Raw genomic sequence first — 22,020 nt, forward strand, 5'->3', positions numbered from 1 at the left:
CGGTCCTGGCTGTCCCGCCCGAGTCGGCTGCAGCACAGTCCCAGAAACCTCCAGGGAAGTCACGAGACTGTTTTAGGTCTTTTGTTAGGTCTTTTAAAGAAGGGAGGCTGGGTGGGGCAGCGTGTGAGGCAGGGGTGGAGGAGATCAGTTTCTGGGACTCTCCGTTTGCCTTGAAGCAGGCAGAGATTTTTCCCTCTGCTGCGTTGGAAACTCCATAGCCCTCACTTAACATGTTTTCTTTCCAGAGCTGCCAACATTTGGCAGATGTTTTGTAAAGGGAGATTAGTTCAGCAAAAGAATACACAAAGTTTCCTAAACCACTCTTTCAGGGCGGTGAGCTAAACTCCACAGGCTTTGTGACTGGCTGCTGCTTCCTCCCTGCTTGCTAACCAATGGGGTGTTGCAGCTGATGAGAGCCCGGGCCTGACTGGCTGGCTGGCTCTGCTGCCCTTCTTTGCTGCTACAGACTTTCTAAGAGGAAGTGCTTGATTGTGCTGTAACTGATTACTCCTGAAGGAGTCTGAGAAACAAATGCTATTTCACTATTCTTTCTCCTCAGTATTAGTTGCACTACACAAAGTGAGTGACTGTAAAATGGAACTTTGTTGTTCATGGAGGCTTAAGAAATTATGCAGGTGGAAACATTCCTGTTAAATTTTTTTTCCCCACCAAACTTTTGAGTCACAGGATTTTACATTTCTAAGAAATCTTAGCTATCATTGGATTTATTCCTTTTTACAGGTGAGAAAATCATTGAGGCATAGCATGACTATTTTTCTAGGGTTGCACAACTTTTAAAGGGCACATCTGCAACAATATGTTAAGTTTTCTGACCAGTACAAGCCCTGTTAAATGGCTCTGATGCTCAGAAGGAGCAAAAAAAGGCCATTAATAACCATACACATGTAATACTTTTGACTAATTTGGCTTTGATTGAATAGAGGAATTACGTGAGGAATTATTGCATCTTTTCTATTTAGATTTTTCTTTTCAATTTAATTTTTTTGCATTTATATATAAGGCATAAAAGTCAAAACTATATAAAATGATATACTCAGAGAAGTCTTGATGCCAGCCCTATTCAAACCTATTTCCCATCTTTACTCATCTGCTATTGGTAACCATTTTTGTTTTTTATTTATTCTTCTAGTATTTCCTTTTGTAATATAGTCAAGTAGATATACATACCTGTACAATAACCCAACCCATGTCCTTTTTAGTTTCATTTTTTGGACAATAGGTAATATGTTACATAAGCTATCCTGCACTTTGTTTTTTTCACTTATTAAACCCCGAGGATCACTCTACAACTATAAAAGATGGCATCTCCCTTTTTTTCTCAACTTTTTATTGACATTTTTAATAAACATACAGAGTAGTTGGAAGAATAGTATAATGAATAACTATATCCCATGATATATGTACATTAATTTATTTGCACATATGTGTGTGTATGTATATATATGCATATATATGTAATTTGCTGAAAATTTTCAAGTAAATTATTGATATAATGATATTTCACTCCTAAATACTTCAGTATACATCTTCTAAAAATAAGGACATTTTTCTACATAACCACAAAACCATTATCACACACCTAAGAACTTAGTGATGATTTTTTAATATCTAGGCCATACTCAAGTTTCCCAGTTGTCTCAAAAATGAATTGTGTAGGTAATTTTTTCAAACCAGGGTCCAATCAAAGTTTACATGTTGCATTTCCTTGTTAGGTCTTTTTAATCCATTTTAATATAGAGCAGTTCTACTTTTTCATCACCTTGACATTTCCTTTCTCCCCTCTCCAGTCTCCCTCCCCAATGAATTTTGATAAATTCATATGCTCATGTAACCATTACTCACATCAAGATTTAAAACACTTCCATCACCCCAGAAAGTTCCCTAATGCCCCTTTAAACCCCATGCAGAGGGAACTACTATTCTGATTTGTCACTATAGTTTACTAGTACTTGAACTTCATATTCAATGAGGCCATGTAGTGAGTCATATTTTGTGGCTTCTTTAGGTCAGCATATTCTTGAGATTCATCCATGTTTGTTGCTGTGTTTATCAGTGGTTTGTTCCTTTAGATTGTGGAGTAGTATTCTATTGTATAAGCATATCATAATATGCTTATCTATTCTCTGTATTGATGATTATTTGGATTGTTAACAGGTTGTGGTTGCCTGGATAAAGGTCCTATAAACAATCTTTCTTGTAAAAATCTTTTTGTGCACATTACCTTTTGAAGAGATGGGGTTCAGATATAGAATAGCCAATGTTGTGTTATTGTTTGAATTTTTTATAGTGACATTTAATTTGCTCCCCAGTTCCTACAAACTAGATATTAGATGTTTTATCTCTCCTTGCCTATTGAATGTATGGCACTCCATTATTTTCTCCCCTCATTCCCTCCATGTTTATTTTCGCTGCAGTTTTATATTAGTGGTAATCTCAACATTTTGCGTTGCTCAACAAAGCCATATGACTTGAGAGAAAATATATTGCTAGAAATCAAGTGTGACTTTTCTCAATGAGTCTGGAGAATGATATGATATGCCAAGTAACTTGTTTTTAAAGAACAGCAAAATAATATTTCCCTTCACTTACACTTTTAATATTTGAAACATCTGTAATATGAAAAAGTATTTTTTTCTGTTTCTCTTTGTCTTTTTATTATTCACTAGTTCAGTTTTCATGACATTATTTGGGGAAATGGAAGAAATTGGAGATATAAGAGTAAAGCCCAATGCCTGGGCAATGAAACAGGCTAATTTGCTTTACCTGAATAGTGCTAGTTTAGGGTTAGTTTGTCTGTATAATTTCAACTTTTTCTTCTCTATACTCACTTCACCCCATTACCTCACTCAAATTATTGATAGCACTGGGGCAAACAGATCTGGGTCCTTTTCAGTCAGTACTCAGCTGAATGTGGTCCTTGTCCACGTTTCTGTGGTGTGATATCTCAGTTTCCCTGCAGTTGGTGGTAAATTTACCTGCAATATATAGACTTTAAAAAATGCTTTATAAAATACTTCAAATTTACAGGAAAAAAAACCATGGATAATGTAATTCCCCTCCCCCCCCCCCCCCCCCTTTACTCTCCCCACACACACCAATTTAACAAATAGTATTATAATTTACATGTTTGATGCAGATCTTTGTTTTAAAGACATAAAATGTTACAGATCTATTTAAGGCTCCTTTGCACCTCTTCCAGGTCTTTTTTTCCTAGATTTAAGGTAATCAGTATCCTGAAGTAGGAGTATATTCTTTTCATTCAGATTTTTGTATTTTTACTACATATTTGTGTATGTCTAAGTATTACCTACACTATTGTTTTGTTTAAAATTTTACACAAATGGAATCATACAGTATGTATCCTCCTACAAACCTGTTTTTGCACTTCACTGTTTTTGAAATTTGTGTGTTGTTTCTTGCAGATCCAGCCCATTTCCTTAATTGCTGTGTAATGCTGTATGTTTATATGAGTGATTTAATTTTTATCCCCCTGTTGATGAACTTTTAAATGTCAGTGTTTTCAGATTTTTTAATATTACAGTGCTGCAGTGAGTATATTTGTACATATCTCCTGGTGTCCATGTGAAACAGCTCAATAGTATTATAGCTCAAAATGAAACAGCACAACTGTGGAACTGCATGGCTGTGAGGTGGTCTAGGGAGAGGCGAACTCAGGTATGGCCCCTCTCCTGCTAGACAGCTTCACCCTGCTTGGCTCTTTCTGCTCTGCTCTGGAGACATGGGAGAAATGAAGTCTTCCATCTTTGGAGGAAAGGGAAAGTGTGCTTTCTAAGCCAGAGGTAAGGTGACATATATAGAGAAGTCCCCACCCCAGTCCCTGAGTGGTCATCCCTCATGCATATAAGGACTGCAAATCCTCACGTTTTGATTGCTCCAAAAAGTTCTGTCCTGATTGGTCAGAATGGAGCTGCTCTGATTGATGGGTAAAGATGCTCTGATTGGACGGGGGAAATCTCAGTCCTATTGGTTGAAATACAACTCCAGGAACTCCTCTGTAAGGGCTGGTTCAGACTGTAGGAACACATTGCAGGCGGCAGTTCAATGCAAGCTTCTCTCCAAAGTGCCACTTGTGTGAGAGGCCTCTGTTTAGAAATGGCTAGTGGGTTCTGTTCTTCATTTGATTTGATTTGATTTTCAATTTGAACCAGTTAGCTCATTCATCGTAGGTATTCCCCCCAACCCCTCAGGGCCCACAGCTGCAAATATTATACCTTGAGCCTGAGCATTTACATGTAGAAATATATGTTTTATTATAAATTATTTTTGTATTTTTTTTCAGTTTGTACACTGCTGTGTACAAAGGGCACGAAGTCTTAGTTATTTATTAAATGCAATAGTCTATTAAAATTGAAGGTAATGGTTGTCAGTCTAATAATGGTAGCTATTACTGAATAAATGCTGTCAGGTACTGTGCTAAGCACTTTGAATGTATTGTGTTGATTCATTTACTGTGTGATTTTAAGTAATTCACCTATTCTTTCTTAGGGCTTTGTTGTTTTCATATATGTAAGAAACCAGGTGAGCCCCCAAACTCAGGGTCCTGGTAGAATACAAAACATACTCAGGAGCCAGGCAGCAAGGCAAATATCTTTACTTCTGTACAGAAGGATGCACACACACATGGGAGCGCATGCACACTGAACAGGTTCCTGCTGGGCTTTTTAATCTTCACTCACGTGACCTGTCTCTTACTCTTGATTGGAGCTCAGGCGCACAGTCTTTCATGATTGGCTAATTCAAAGGAGAGGTTGGCCTTTGCCATTTCAAGATGGTGGCCCCCAGGGGAGCTGCCAAGTCACACACTCCAAAATGGCGGCTGTCTAAACTGTTCTTTGACAGAAAAGATGACTTGTTCATTCTTGCAATATATAAAATATCAAAAGCCATACTAGGTAATCTTTGAGCTTCTTCTTAATAATGAAAGTTGGTGTTTTTAGACACATTGATGAGCAAAATAAAATTTCTGTCCTCAGGGGATGTACAGTTAAATAAAAGAGGTGAGATGTACCTATTTAATTAAAATACATGGTGACAATAATTAGAACCTTATGAGCACTACAAAATGCTAAATCTAAAACATATTTACTTGCATATAGTAAATTAATAATCAATATCGGAATTAGATTGAATGAATAATGTTAACTAGTGAATCACGAGAAGTTTCTCTTTTTGTAAGAAATGATAGTTGGTGCAAGCCTTGGAGTAAATTAGGAGATGGGATGAAGTAGTGAGGAGGAGTAACCCAGATAATGGAAGAAGACAAGGCAAGAAAGCAATGTGTGTGTTTAGAGAATAAACACACACATTGATCCTATTATGAGGGGGTGTTGATAATAGTGCTATGTGGGTAGGTTAGATTCGAATTTTAGAGAGCCTTTAAGATCCTCAGAGCATGTGTGATCACTGACACTGCAATAGGGTAGGGACCTCAGAGATCACACTGTGGATTTGTTAGAAACCCCACATTTTGTGCCTATACTTTGTCAACCACAAGGATAATTAAGTGCAATTTTATATTTAAAAACACTTTATTGGGCTATAAATGTACAATTCCCTTGCTTCAATACTTGGTCATATTGCTTTTGATGAGGGTGTATATCAGCTGCTATTTAGGGTAAGACAAGTCAACTTTGTGCTTTTATTGGTGTTTTGTGTGTGTGTGTTTTCTAGTATAGAGCTTTATTTCTTCTGATTCTTAATCCTTATGATTAAATGATGCTGAATAAGTTTATGTCAGCAATTCAGCATAGAGTGAGCCCCTAAAGCTGACTGTTTACAATTCTTAGTGTCTGTCCCAAGAATTAGTGCATAGAACTTCAAATATGGCACAGATAACCAAATGGAAAATCATAGATTTCTCAGAGGGATGGAAATTATAAAGGCATTTCCTTTAACTCTGTCAATACTTAGAATCTCTATCTTTTTATTTGTGTATTTTTATTAGCTTAGCAGGCTAGTGTTTTTATGTAATGTTTTATAAGTCATTTAGGCAAGAGAGATCAGGAAATTTATAAAGCAGTTATATACATCTACCTAATTTCTTTCAGGTAACTTGTCCAGGAGTAGTGCTGAAAGACAAGGAGGACATCTATCTTAGCATCTGTGTGTTTGGCCAATATAAAAAGACACAATGTGTCCCAGCCACTTTTCCATTGGTCTTCAATGCCAGAATGGTGTTTGAAAAGGTGAGTTCAAATCTCAGATCAAAATGAATGAACAAAAAGTGAAAGTAGTCCCACACTTTGAATAAAATTCCAGAACCCAAATTATTGTTGCTGACCATGTATTTTGATTTAATTCAAAGGAAGATTTGTCACATGAATTTTGAGGCTTGAAAATAAATATGTGTTATATTACATATTGAATCAATTACCTCTTTTTCATAATGGATCAGTTCATTTCTAAAATTATCATAGTGAACTTTATGTCAAATATAGCACCTTTAATTCTAAATAATTTTCATAAAAAAGAGAGAGGAGATGGTAAAAACAGGTCATATTTTTTTATGGCTGTCTTGTGATACTTCCTTCTATAAGTCTCACTTCTTCCTTCCCCCAAAACTGCTGCTTTTGGTTATTATACTAATAAAAGAGAAAGATGCAAATTGACCATCCCTCCATGACGTCCACCAGCCAATCAGGAGTGAGTATGCAAATTAACCCAACAAAGATGGGTTAATTTGCATATGCAGGTGCTGAGTAAAGACTGAAGACTGAAGAGGCTTGGCTTCTCCGCTGCGGCTGGAGCAAAGGCCTGGGGAAAACCGTGCCAGCAACCAGGGAAAGGAAGGCCTATTGCACGAATCTTCGTGCAACGGGCCTCTAGTTACCAATCATATTTCTCACTTTTAAGATTTATTTATTTCTCTACATTTCTCTCTCTGTCTCCCTTCCCTTCCCTTCCCTTCCCTTCCCTTCCCTTCCCTTCCCTTCTCTTCACTTTCCTTCTTGTTCCTTCTTCCTTTTCTCCACAAATAATTACCCAGTACCTGCTCTGTTGCATGCACTTTTTAAAGTGCTGGGTAGACAAACATATTCCCCCTCTTGGAGTTTCAGTTTAATAGGAGAAATAGACAAAATTAAGTAAACACATGAATAATGTAATTTTAGATAGTGATAAGTGTCACAAAAAGAATAAAGTCTGAGGGATTAAGGGGATTATCTACTTTAAACAGTGGTCACAGAAGGTAATTACATTTAACCCTTTGCACTCGCTTGCTTTTTTCTCGATTCCTTTATTCTAATGCTAACCGTGTCGAGTCACACTCAACATCCGAGTGCAAAAGGTTAAGCTGAGCCTCAGTTATGGGACAGGATTAGTTATTTGAAGGTCTAGGCAGAGGAATCCTATATAATAAAAGCCTAATATGCAAATTGACCGAATGACAGAATGACCGGTAGAACAACCGGATGCTATGATGCACACTGACCACCAGGGGGCAGATGCTCAACGCAGGAGATGCCCCAGCTCATAGGCCCCAGGCAAGCCAAGGCAGGTGCAAGCGCAGGACCCCGATCAACCCTGCTGGTTGCCCCTCAGAAGGAGGCAACTGGCGTCAGCAGTGGGGGTTGGGGCCAGTGAGCAGGCAGCACCAGGCCGGCAAAGGTAGATGCCAGTGGGTCCTCTGATCGCCCCACCAATTTCCCCACAGATTGGCCCAGATTACCAACAAGCCTAGGGACCCTACCTGTGCACGAATCTTGTGCACCGGGTCTCTAGTAGCAAATATAAAGGCTTCCTGTTGGAAATAAGCTTGATAAGTTGGAGGAACACCAAGAAGGCCAATATGATCATGGTAACAAAAGGAAGGGAAAAATGCTAGCAGATGAAGTATGAGAGGAAGGCAGAGGCAGCTGTAATGTTTGTGAAATCTTCCACAGTGATCATGGAAGCAGAAAGGAAGTGATAGTTCTCTGTAATGTCAAAAGTTTTTTTTGGTTGGGAAAGGAATATGTTGGGCATGGGAGGGAATAAGTTATAGATATGTGCCTTTCACGTCCTTTTCTCCATCCTGTTTCCTCTCCATTCTCTACTCTAGGTGTTCCCTGAAGCAGTAGACCCTGGAGATGTGGTTGCACAACTTGAATGTAAGTTTAATTTTTAAGTCCTGATTCTAAGACATTTTAGAATCATGCTATTTAATCCTGAATTGGATAAAAGTTAATGTGGGAGCCCCTTTCACGTCCCGTGTGGTTCAGGGTTCAGGTTCTGGAGAAGGCCGCACACAAATGAAAAGAGACTAGAAAAGTATTAATTTGGGAATATTGGGGGCCAGGCAGGAGCCCACCTCTAGCGGGAGGACTACTACACTGCTCTGGCCCTGCTATCCCTTTTATTGAGGCTATGGGAAACACTCATAGCCCTTAGGCAGGAAATAACAGAAATTTACATAAGACAAACAGAGCTGGAGGCTGCTTCAGCTAACAATGCCTCAACTAAAAGGTGAGGTGAGTGGTTAGAGCAATTAAGGTTGTTGACCAGCCTTCCAGGCTTCCTGTCCACATCTCTCTGTTAGTGAAACAGTGATTGGTTTCCAGCAAGTTAAAAAGGGTTTAATAAGAATTTTTAAAATCTTGAGAATTTTTTTAAAATTTCAGAATATACCTGGAAATAATGATTAAAAAAAAAATACATGTGCTACAGAGAGGCTGTGGAAAACAAAAACACTTAGTGGGTGGGAAGAGATCAACCAAAGAACTTTTATGCATATATGCATAACCCTAGGACACAGACAATAGGGTGGTGAAAGCCTCGGTGAAGTGGTGGGGGCAGGCTAGAAGAGGTCAAATGGGGGATAAAAGGGAAATACCGTATTTTCCAGCATATAAGACGACTGGGCATATAGAAGATTTTCCTGGGTTAAAAAGTCGTCTTATAGGCCAGAAAATACGGTATGTAATATTTTCAACAATAAAGATTTTAAAAAAACACACACTTCATGAGAACTATTTATTAAGAAGTCCACAGGCTGAGGCTCTATCCATTGAGTCAAACCAGCTAGGGCTGTTCACTTTAGATTCACTTGTTGATAGTTATGTTTGTAATGTAAGAACAGGGATTCATTTTAGGTAGAACTTTTCCCTGCAGACAAAAATATGTCTTTACTCTCAGTGTATTGCAAATCAAGAGAGTAAATAATAGAAGATGGATGTAGTGATAGTTTAAAATACATATATTTTGCCCTAGCTGGTTTGGCTCAGTGAATAGAGCATCAGCCTTTGGACTGAAGGGTCCCAGGTTTGATTCCGGCCAAGGGCACATGCCTGGGTTGTGGGCCCAATCCCCAATGGGGGGCATGCAGGAGGTAGCCAATCAATGATTCGCATCATTGATGTTTCTATCTCTCCCTCTCCTTTCTCTCTGAAATCAATTTAAAAAATGAAAAAAAAACACATATGTTTTGCATTTTGAATTACATTTAAAGTTAATAAATTATTTGAAAGAGACATTTTCAAGGCTGTGGATAACAGTAAATTCTTCAAAGTACCAGGAGTCAACTATAAAAAGGTACAGCTATTTGTAGAGCAGCAATGCAAAGATATACACGTGGGAATAAGTTATTTGAGCTCTGGATATGAAATTAAAAGCTCTATTGTTTATCCCTGTAGTTAGAAAGGATCAGGGATCACCAGATGGGTCTAATATGGAACTGTGGTCTAGTATGGAACTGTGGTCTAATATGGACCTGTGGATGAAAAGGTCACAAATATTGGGTATCATCCATGTCAGTCATCTCCTCCACATCTTCTCCCATCCATACCACACTGGGACTCGGGCAATGTAGAAACATGGAACCTACAACCATGCTAGAATCTGGGCGAACACAGAGGGATCAGGCGGGCTCATTGTCCTACATTCAGGGAATTTATAGTTTAGTGACTCTTCTCCAGAGAATTCACGACCTGAATCTTATTTTTTTATAGCTGTTCTATCACTTGGTATTTTATTTTTTACTGTGGCAGACTAGCTAGGTAGAAATTTGGTGCCAGTGGGTATATGACTTTTATTTATTTATTTTTTAATAAATCTTTATTGTTCAGATTATTACAGTTGTTCCTCTTTTTTCCCCCCATAGCTCCCCTCTGCCCAGATCCCACCTTACCCTCTGCCCTTACTACCTGCTACTGTCCTCATCCATAGGTGTATGATTTTTGTCCAGTCTCTTCCTGCACCCCCCATCCTCTTCCCCCCGAGAATTGTCAGTCCACTCCCTTTCTATGCCCCTGATTCTATTATATTCACCAGTTTATTCTGTTCATCAGATTTTTTTTTATTCACTTGATTTTTAGATTCACTTGTTGATAGTTATGTATTTGTTCATAATTTTTTAAAAATATATTTTATTGATTTCAGAGAGGGAGGGAGAGGGAGAGAGAAGTAGAAACATCAATGATGTGAGAGAATCATTGATTGGCTTCCTCTTGCACGCCCCCTACTGGGGATCGAGCCCACAACCCAGGCATGTGCCCTTGGCCGGAATCGAACCTGGGACCTTCCAGTCCACAGGCTGAGGCTCTATCCATTGAGTCAAACCAGCTAAGGCTGTTGTTCATAATTTTTATCTTTACTTTTTCTTCTTCTTCCTCTTCTTAAAGAATACCCTTCAGCATTTCATATAATACTGGTATGGCAGTGATGAACTCCTTTAGCTTTTTCTTATCTGTGAAGCTCTTTATCTAACTTCAATTCTGAATGATAGCTTTGCTGGGTAGAGTAATCTTGGTTGTAGGTCCTTGCTATTCATCACTTTGAATATTTCTTGCCACTCCCTTCTGACCTGCATAGTTTCTGTTGAGAAATCAGCTGACATTTGTATAGGTACTCCCTTATAGGTAACTAACTGTTTTTCTCTTGCTGCTTTTAATATTCTCTCTTTGTCTTTTGCCCTTGGCATTTTAATTATGATGTGTCTTGCTGTGGTCCTCTTTGGATTCTTTTTGTTTGGGGTTCTCTGCACTTCCTGGACTTGTAAGTCTATTTCTTTCACCAGGTAGGGGAAGTTTTTTGTCATTATTTCTTCAAATAGGTTTTCAATATCTTGCTCTCTCTCTTCTTTTGGCACCCCCATAATTTGGATGTTGGTATGCTTGAAGTTGTCCCAGAGGCTTCTTACACTATCTTCATATTTTTGGATTCTTTTTTCTTTTTACTTTTCCAGTTGGATGTTTTTTGCTTCTTTGTATTTCAAATCTTTGACTTGATTCTTGTGATCCTCTAGTCTGCTGTTGTATCTCTGTATATTATTCTTTATTTCAGTCAGTGTATGCTTAATTTCTAGTTGGTCCTTTTTTGTATCCTCAAGGGACTCACTAAATTTATTGGCGGTTTCTAGAAAATTCTTGAAAAACCTTATAACCGTGGTTTTGAACTCTATATCCAGTAGTTTGCTTTCCTCCATTTCTTTCATTTGTGACCTGTTTCTTTGTCTCCGCATTTTAGCTGCTTCCCTGAGTTGATAGAGTGGCTTTGTGTGCTCGGTGTCCTATAGGGCCCAGTGGCTCAGTCTCCCCAGTTACCTGAGGTAGACACTCTTGGTGCACCCCTTTGTGGGCTGTGTGCACAGTCTTGTTGTAGTTAAGCCTTGATTTTTGTTGGTATCCCTGGGAGGAATTGACCTCCAGGCCAGTTGGCTATGAGGATCAGTTGTGTCTACGATTGGAGAACTTCTGTGCTGGAGACACCCTTATGGGGCAGGACTTGCTTCGGTGGGGCTTTGGTGCTCACTGAGTCTGCCCCCTGAGTGTGTCCCTTATGGATCTGAGGAGTTGTAATCTGGATGGTACCACTCTGACCACTGGGTCTACTGGCTCTTGTATCTCCAAGGAAGTGCAAATTTAGCTCTGCTTGAGGCCACCCAGCAGGAGCTATGGAGAGATCTGCAGATTCCTTTTCTTTGTTTGGGGTTTGGAGGTGCCCAGATGAGGCCCAGTTGTGAAGCAATGCAAGCTGCTGTGGAGCCTTGGAAGTTCTGGGGCTCTCTGACCCAGCTGCAATTTGTTAGGTAATTTTAGATTGCAAAGGGCCAGGCCATTCATATGCAAAAGCCTCTGCGCCCAGCTGGGGTGGGGTTGTAAATTGGGTGGGGTGGGGTCTCAGGGAATCAACAGAGTGGAGCAAACAGCAATGGCTGACCTTCAGCCCTGCCCTAAGAGTCCCCCGGGTCTCAGTGTCCTGCAGTAATCGCTGCAAGCACCTCTGAGAAATAGCCGCCCTCGTGTTCCGGCCCGATCCCAGACCATCCAGTTTCCCCCGTATGAGTCTGGGTCCCCAGAGTCTCCCCCAGAACTGGAGTTCAGAGCAGTCAGGAGCTTGTGTCTCCCTCCTGATTGAAAAAGACAACCACGTCCTCAGTTGCCAGCCCTTCTTCCTGTGCACACGCGCCTCTGTACCTCCGCACTTTACTTCTGCACCTCCTGTGAGTCTCAGTGTGCTTTTCTCTTTCCTTCTAGTTGTAGAATTTCCACTCAGCCAGCCTTCCTGTGGTTCTGGATGATGTCCATTTTGTCTTTTAGTTGTAGTTTTGAAGTGGTTGTGCAAGGCAGCAAGTTCAGGTGTTTACCTATGCCGCCATCTTGGTTTCTCACCCTCAATTCTCAGGTATATGACTTTTAATATATGCCAAACATTTTATTCAGTATCTGGGAAATTGTGTATCTTATAAAGTATGAAGATAATTTTATTTTGTCATTCTGAAATTTTTATGTTATAAAAATACTTATCTATCAATAATTGAATCTAAAAACTAAAACAAGCAAGCAGAACAAAAACAGAATTTCCACTTATTCTCTACAGAAATTGTGAGTCACATATATCATTTCCCATTATGTAACATACAAAACTAATGTGTGCTTGTCTGTTTGTCTGAAATTCAAAATCTATTAATTAAGAATATGTTATCTGAAAGCAAGTTGAGTGTGGTCCAAATGCTCAAGGAGATTCTAGTGTCCTCTTAATTGGACAGTTTGGTACATAGTCTTTATCTGAGGTCTCATTTAAAAATGTACCTTATAATCCGAGGTATGTTATTATTATTGCTATTATTGGAGAACTTACCAGTTCCATTTAACACCTATAAGGAAATTCCAGAGAATTACCTAAGATGCTGGGAAAGTAAGTATATGTTTATGATATAGAAAATGATATTAAGTGCTAATGCTATTAAATACATAATAGGAATATTTTACATTCATAGAGAGGCATTCTCTTTAAGAAGATGGTTTTAATCCTGAAATTTATCAGAATAAAATTAATTATAGCTAAAACTATACACTGTGAACCATTTTTAGGCAAGAAAGAGAATGAAAATTTTCTACTTATTTTTTGAAATTGGATTTTCATCCTTTCTCACTGAAGGTTTAGATTCTGTTCTACACACACACACACACACACACACACACACACACACACGCAGGGCATACTTCTACAAATACAAATACACTCCCTATAAAGCTGTTCATATGATAAACATAATGCTTGCTTCCCCCACTTCTTTCCAGTCACTGTTCTAATTTATCATCATAAAAGAAGCCTTTTCTCACCAGTGTATCTAAAATAGCATCACCTTTTGGTCAATATCTCAATATCTATCTCATTCATTATCTTCAGGGTGTTCATATTTTCTACACCAGGATATTTTGAGAGTAAAATAGCATGCTTTTAATATTTCCACCAAAATGATAGGTGTAAAAGGGTACTGCTCAGGGCAAATAGTGAAGAGTGGTCCCCCTGTGTTTCTTCCTACTGCTATGTTATTTATTTTTTATTTTCTCTTTCTTTAGAATGACAGTTTTATAAGACCAGTAACTGCCCTGACTGGTTTGGCTCAGTGGATAGAGTGTCGGCCTGTGGACTGAAAGGTCCCAGGTTCGATTCCAGTCAAGGGCATGTACCTTGTTTTTGGGCACATCTCCAGTGGGAGGTGTGCAGGAGGCAGCTTATCGATGTTTCTAACTCTCTCTCTCTCTCTCTCCCTTCCTCTCTGTAAAAAATCAATAAAATATATTTTAAAAAAGAAGACCAGAAACTTTTCCTGTTTTGTTTGCTATATCTCTAGTGCATATGGCAGTGCATGGTACATGCTAGATATTTGATATCCAGGGAGTTAAATAAAATATCATAATTAACTGCCTCTCACTATTATTTTTGTGAGTGTTGGAACTATCCTATTGAGATATACCTATTTGTAGTGTCATTATTCTTTGGTTAAGAAATATATTTTGTATTTGAAAATTTATAATATAATAGCTATTCTGGCTTCATTCCCTTCAACATTTGGATAAAGAGGAGATATGATCTTTATTTATATTGCAGTAGATTACTAGGTGTCCCTAGTAGTTTTTCTTGCCTGTAGGGAAAAATGGCAATTTCATTAGAGCCCCTGCTTTTCAGCTTCTGGGAATGGGTACTTACCTGGTGTTTGGGGTATTTAAAATGCTCTCGGGTGGAGATTTGAAAGCTGAGAATAAATGCTTGCCTGAATCTTCAGGAGAACTTGTAGGACTTTGTATGCTTATTTTAAATTCACAATGGCAAGTGCATTCCAACCAGTTCATCTTCACCTTTGTAGTTAGGGCAGGTAAATCGGTGTTTCGAAAAAATTATTCTTGTTCTTGCTGACACCTAGGGTTAACAGCCTTCTGGCATTCTCTCAAGGTATTTTCTGTAACTTTTGGTTCGCTCCATGTGACTAGGATTTCTGGATTATTGGAGTGCATTTACTTTTAACTCACACTGAAAGTACATGAAAATTAAAGTTCTACAGAGGAAGGAGAAAAATTGTCATTACTTAGTTATAAGATGAAAGGCAACTATAAGATGAGGTTAATTACATTACATGTTCCAGTAGATGTAATTTACATTAACTTAGGGTTGTTTTCCAGCAGCATTATTTTTTTCTATAAAGCTTTTCCTTCAATAATTTAAGGTCTTTCTTCCTGAAGTATTTTTGCCAAAATATAGTTTTTAAATCAAAGGAATAGAATGGTTTTTATAGAAACTAGGAAATAGTTTTTCTCAGAAGTTAATCTGTGTTTTTATGATAAAATGTAAACTAAACAAATTCAGAACAATTACTTTTCAGTCCTTTTCTTTACAGCTGAGGTGTTTCAGTAACAATATAACCTACACTATTTATTTCATCACTTTGTTTGGCAGTTAATCATTGTGTCCCTGGTAGATTCAGAAGGTATAGAGTATTTTTGTTGCCAGTGGAAATGGGGTCCTTGGGATGTTGGGAGAAAAGCATTTTGGGGACCATGCATGGGAGGATGTGGGGTACTAGTAAGGTTTATTAAAGCTGGAGCAAACACAAAGGACTGCCCCAGGTTCAGCTCCGTCCTGCTGTGACGAAGTCTAGCCCTGTCTTCATTGAGCCCATAGGAAAGGTCAGGGTCCAGAAATTCTGTGCCATTGGTTCAGTTCAGTTCAGTCTCTGCCCTTATCCAGCTAGCTTAGCCTCTGCTCCTGGCTGCTCCCCCACGGTGCCGTGTTACCATATCCAGTACTCCGGCTTGCACTTGGAGCCTGGTTGTAGTCTACACGGCTGTGAGGCCCTCATGGCTGCTCCATAGAGAGGGGAGAGAGAATGTGCAAACAGAAATAAATAGCTAGGTAGGTAGGTAGGTAGATAGATAGATAGATAGATAGATAGATAGATAGATAGATAGATCAATCCTGATTTGTTGTTCTACTTATTTATGCATTCATTGGTTGATTCTTGTATGTGCCTGGAGATCAAACCTGCATCCTTGGCATCCCAGGACGATGCTCTAACTAGTAGAGCTACCCATCTAGGGCTGAAGAATACTCTTTCATAATTACTCTCTAATATGTCTTTTGGTGGTAGATCATCTTGATTTTTATTTATTTTAACAATGTATTTATTTCATCTCTTAAAAAAGGATATTTTTGCTAAATATTGGGATTATTGTCTTCCAGACTTTAGAAAATACTATTCCATTGTCTTTTTGTTTCCTTAGTTTCTATTGTAAAATCATCTATCAATTTTATTATTACTCCCTCACAGGTATTCTATCATTTTCCACTGGTTCCTTTTAATATCTCATGTCTTTGTTTTCTATAGCTTTATTTTGATGTGCCCAACTGTGTGTGTGTGTGTGTGTGTGTGTGTGTGTGTGTGTGCTTTTAAAAATATATTCTGTTGGTATTTGTATCTTGATATCTTTCTTCAGATACATTTTTAGACATTAACTTTTTAAATATTCCCTTGCCCCTTTCTCTGCTCTCCTTTGCAAATCCAATTACAGTGTTAGGCCCTCTTACTCTATCTATTTTTTCTTTCTCTGTTCTCTAACTTTTGGCTTTCGGTGCTTCTCTCAATTGTTTTTTTCTCCCAATTCTAAAAATCTCTCTTGGGTCATTTGTAATTTGTTGATAAAACCCATCCACAGTGTTTAATTTTGGGTTATTTTATTTTTATGTTAAAAATTTTCCATTCTGTTGTTTATAATGGTCTCCAGTTAGCTGTTAAACATTCTCAATCTTGTATTTTATTTTATTGAGCATATTAAGCATATTTTAAGTCTCAGTCTGATAAACTTTTTTTTCTGAATCTCCTGTTTATATGCTTTTATTTTCTGTGATCTCTTAGTTTTTGATCCAAATGCTCTTTTTTTTTTTTTCTACTGACTTGGTCAGTTTTCATTGAATGTCAGATTTTGAATATAAAAATTATAGAAATAATTTGAAACCGAGAATATTTTCCTTCCGACCAGACTTAGGTTTGTTTTAGCAGATTACAAGGGAGCACGGGCATTTCTGGATTACCTTAATTCATATAGGATTTTATATGATTCAGATTTATGCTTCAGTTACTGTCTTAGTATGTTTGGCCTGCTACAACAAATATCATAGACTGGTAGGCTTATTAAACAATAGAAATGTATTTCTCCCAGTTCTGGAGTTTGGAAAGTCCTAGATCAAGGCATCAGTAGTTTCCATGTCTGGTGAGGGTCCGTTTTCTATTCATTGATGGCCATCTTCTCTCTGTGTTCTCACATGGTGGAAGGAGCAGGAAAGCTCTCTAGGGTCTCTGTTATAAGGACACTAATTCCATTTATGACCTTACCCTAATTATCTCCCAATGGTCCGAACTCCAAATATTACATTGGGGGTTAGGATTTCAGCATATGAATTTTAGGGGCTACAAACATTCAGTGTATATCTATTTTTAGTTTATTCTTTACTCTTGTGGTTTATCTTCCCAAGATCCAGTTCTATAGTCTAGCTCAGTGGTCGGCAAACTCGTTAGTCAACAGAGTCAAATATAAACAGTACGACGATTGAAATTTATTTTGAGAGCCAAATTTTTTAAACTTAGACTATATAGGTAGGTACATTGTCATTAACTTAATTAGAGTACTCTTAAGCTGGCCTTTGCTAAAAACTCAAGGGACCAAAGAGCTGCATGTGGCTCGCGAGTCACAGTTTGCCGACCACTGGTCTAGCTAGTTAGTCAGGCCATTGTCTCTGCTCTCTCTTCCCAAGGCCATGGTACTCCAATTTGTGTTCCTCTACTTCATGAGATTATAAAAGCTATGAGAGAACAGAGGATTTTTAAGGCAATGAAAATACTATGAATATTATTTATAATGATGGAAATATGTCATTATACATTTGTCCAAACCCACAGAATACGCCACAAGGAGTAAACAATATGGCAAACTGTGTACTTTGGGCAATTATGATATGGCAATGTAGGTTCATACTTGGTAAAAAACAAAATGTAACATTCCCGTGAGTGATGTTGATAATGGGGGAGGCTATGCATGTTTGGGGGCTAGGAATATATGGGAAATCTCTGTAACTCCCTGTCAATTGTGTTGTAAAAGTAAGACTACACTAAAAAAAAAATAAAGTCTTAAAAAAAAAAATCAGAAAGAAAACCCCACAGAGGGTGGAGGGTTAATCTATATTATAGATTAGTAAAGCCACAAGAAACATATCAACAATATACGGTAGGTCCTCGGGTTACGTCGGGAGATCCGTTCCTACGGCGTGACGTAATGTGATTTTCGCCGTAAGTCGGAACCCACCTACATAAGCACCTACATCACTCACATGGAGCACATACACAGCAGTAATGAAGTGAAACAGTAAAATAATTTAAAAGAAAGATAACAATTCCTGACCTTTACTTGTGGTAAATAAATAATAAAAAACATAAAGCACATATGTACATACATCAAAATGACGGAACATTTTTTTATAAATAAATGGGAGATGGCGACATAACCACGAAACGACATACGTCAAATGTCACGTAACTCGAGGACTGTCTGTATATGTGTATACACACACACACACACACACACACACACACACACACACACACACACGTAGTCTACCCAACAATTACTTTGACTTTTAGATGCTTCTATAGTAAAGTAACTAACTTTTGTTTGTTATTAATTTGTTAAACTTTCAGATGATACAGCATTGTTTGAGTTGATTCAACTAGTTCCACCAGGTACTGTATTATATTTGATTAGGTAATTGACATGTGAACCCATTTCAATGCAATGCTTTTTAAATATCTTCATATTTTCCCCTTCTTCCCAAATTAAGAACAATGTTGAACTTCTAGTATTGGTCCACTATGTGTAAAATGTCAATAGACCAAAATAATATATATAGAAAGATCAACATAAGTGGCATTTGAACACACTGTTCTAAAATTGAATAAGTAGTAATGATTGAAAGCAAAAAAAAAAAATACTGATATTATTCTAGTATGTTTTGTGACTTTCATAAAAATTGACTGTTAGGTTTTTGTGATTTTTCTAAAACTGTATGTTTTTTTGATAGTTATCTGTTTTTGTTTATTGACTGCTATTGGGAATTGAGGGAAATAAAATCTTACCTATTTAGCAAACATTACAAATCCCTAGAATAGGTAGAGTTACAATATGGAGGATAGTTTTATTTCTATTATTGATATCTATGATTATAGAAGAAATCTATCTTAATCAAGTGCTTATTTATGTGAAAAATAGAAAACTATATTTATTGAAAACTAGTTATTTGAAAAAAAATTTGAATATTAAATATATATCTAATTCAGACAATCACAAATTCCAGAAAATATCTATATATATTTTTTCAATATGTAATCTAATTACCTATAGTGGCAGGTGGAAAAGAATGGGAGATAGAAAAATTTATAGAGATTGTAATTAAATTTCAGATCTGTGAATGTCATAGCAACTTGATACATTTACAAAGCTTCTTTTTCTAAGGAACTCACAGGTACTCATTAAATTTAGATGAATATTCTCCCTTCTACAAAAGGAGGTAGGGATAATCAGTAATATGTGCTACATGTCTGAATAAGGAAATGTGTTAATCTATTGAACATAACTTTAATTTTCTTTTCATAGAAAAAAAAAAAAAACTATGACCCTGAAGCAGGTATTTCAGTAAGGCATCAGGCATTTATATATTGTACCTGATAATTTGGTTTCTAAATAGAATATTTTGTTAAAATTTGAATCACAGGATATCTTTCTTATAGTGGGTGAAACACTGTCTACATATGATGAAAATACACGAGATTTCATGTTCCCGGGTCCAAACCAACTTTCTGGACACCATGATTCAAACCGCCAAGTTACCATGAGAAGGATTTCTGGCCTTCGAGTAAGTGCTTACTATTTTCTGAGTTAACTTGTGATGCAGGATCAATGTTAAAAACCACCACAGTGCCCTCACTACCTGAAATGTGAGGAACTAATTCAAAGTTTAATTTGGTTTAGTCATAATGGTTTTCTGAAATTTTGGTGTTATTTTAAACATACTGAAATTAAATGAAAATAAATCAACAAAACCCATGCATCTACCATCCAAAATTAACAAGTGCTATTTTGCCTTATATTCTTCACACTAGAGGCCTGGTGCACGAAATTAGTGCGGTGTGTGGGGGGGGGTGTCCCTCAGCCCCTCAGCCTAGCCTGCACCCTCTCCAATCTGGGACCCCATCTCTCTCACAATCCAGGACTGCTGGCTCCCAACCGCTCGCCTGCCTGCCTGCCTGATTGCCCCTAACCACTCCCCTGCCAGCCTGATTGATGCCTAACTGCTCTCCCCTGCCAGCCCGATTGCCCCTAACTGCCCTCCCCTACCGGCCTGGTCACCCCTAACTGCCCTCCCCTGCTGGCCTGGTAGCCACCAACTGCCCTCCCCTGCTGGCCCAGTCACCCCTAACTGCCCTCCCCTACAGGCCTAGTCCCCCCCAACTGCCCTCCCCTGCAGGCCTGATCACCCCAACTGCCCTCCCTTGCAGGCCTGGTCCCTCCCAACTGCCCTCTCCTGCAGGCCTGGTCCCCCCAACGGCCCTCCCCTGCAGGCCTGGTCCTCCCCAACTGTCCTCCCCTGCAGACCTGGCCTCCCCAACTGCCCTCCCCTGCAGGCCTGATCACCCTAACTGCCCTCCCTTGCAGGCCTGGTCCCCCCCAACTGCCCTCTCCTGCAGGCCTGGTCCCTCCAACTGCCCTCCCCTGAAGGCCTGGTCCCTCCAACTGCCCTCCCCTGCAGGCCTGGTCCCCCCCAACTGCCCTCCCCTGCAGGCCTGGCCTCCCCAACTGCCCTCCCCTACAGGCCTGGTCCCCCCCAACTGCCCTCCCCTGCAGGCCTGGTCCCCCCCCAACTGCCCTCCCCTGTAGGCCTGTTCACCCCCAACTGCCCTCCCCTCCAGGCCTGGTCACCCCTAACTACCCTCCCCTGCAGGCCTGGTCCCTCCCAACTGCCCTTCCCTGCTGGCCTGATCACCCACAACTTCCCTCCCCTGCTGGCTATCTTGTGGTGGCCATCTTGTGTCCACATGTGGGGGTGGCCATATTTAACCACATGGGGGCAGCCATCTTATGTGTTGGAGTGATGGTCAATTTGTATATTACCTCTTTATTATATAGGATTTCTCTCCTTTTTTTACCCCTCCTCCACCCATTCCTGTCTGTCTCTCTGTCTCTCTGTCTCTCTTCTCTCTTTTGTCCCCTTAAAAGAATGACCAATAAACATTTGGAAAGATGCTCAATTTCATTAACATTTAAGGAAATCCTAATTAAAATAACCATGTGACTTCATTTGTATAGCCATAAAATGGTAAATTTTAATAAATCTCACAATATCAAAAGTGTGAAAAAAGGAAACTAATGCTGCTATGCCACATAAATGGGAACAATCACAATTCAGAATTATCTAGTAAAGGAAAAGATTCTCATAGCCTATGATGTTCTAAATATATATGTTAGAGATATATATTTTCACTGGTATACTGAGAGTCTTCTTAGGAATGTTCATTAATCCACTGTTTATAATAGTGAAAAATTGAAATGCTCATTAGAAGGAATTTTGATAGATTAATTACTATGTTCATGTAATGGAAATATCTACACTAATAAAAGAGAAACATGCAAATCACCATCATTCCGCTACGCTACCAGCCAATCAAAGTGAATATGCAAATTAACCTGAAAATATGGCAGCAGCCCCCCACCACCACCACCGCTCCAGGCCTGTGGGGATCCAAGAAGTCGGGTGCTAGCGCCTGAGGCTGGCTACAGCCTGGGAGACGAAGAAGCCACCTACCCCGTGATCCCAGGCTGCAGATAGCAACAGAACCCTCACGTCCGCCTGCCCCATGTCCTAGGGGTGACAGAGAAACCAGGCCCCAGTGCCTGAGGCTGGCTGCAGCCTGGAAGACAAAAAAGCCACCTGCCCCATGATCCCAGGCCACAACCAACAGCAGAAGCCTCACGTCCGCCTGCCCCACATCCTGGGGGATACAGAGAAACCAGGCCCCAGCATCTGAGGCTGGCTGCAGCCCAGGAGACGAAGAAGCTGCCTGCCCCGTGATCCCAGGCCATAGCCAGCTGGAGAAGTCACCCACACTGCATCCCAGGGAAGACAGAAAAGCCGCCTGCCTGCGGTCCAAGCGCCAGCACCTGCGGCTGGCTACAGCCT

The 22,020-nt window shown here is 39.2% G+C and overlaps 1 protein-coding gene across 4 annotated transcripts in view; it reads left to right on the forward strand.

The window, feature by feature from the left end:
• SPATA6 (spermatogenesis associated 6) overlaps positions 1–22,020 on the forward strand; it is a 56,153-nt gene that overhangs the window by 1,407 nt on the left and 32,726 nt on the right. For all 4 annotated transcript variants that reach the window (XM_028142214.2, XM_008139337.3, XM_028142213.2 and 1 more), the window contains exons 2-5: positions 6,090–6,227; positions 8,081–8,129; positions 18,488–18,529; positions 19,574–19,698. In XM_028142214.2, the coding sequence (XP_027998015.1) occupies positions 6,090–6,227; positions 8,081–8,129; positions 18,488–18,529; positions 19,574–19,698 (354 nt within the window). The remainder of the gene's footprint in view (positions 1–6,089; positions 6,228–8,080; positions 8,130–18,487; positions 18,530–19,573; positions 19,699–22,020) is intronic.

Source organism: Eptesicus fuscus, chromosome 9 (genome assembly GCF_027574615.1).
Source record: "Eptesicus fuscus isolate TK198812 chromosome 9, DD_ASM_mEF_20220401, whole genome shotgun sequence".
Classification (NCBI taxonomy): Eukaryota; Metazoa; Chordata; class Mammalia; order Chiroptera; family Vespertilionidae; genus Eptesicus; species Eptesicus fuscus.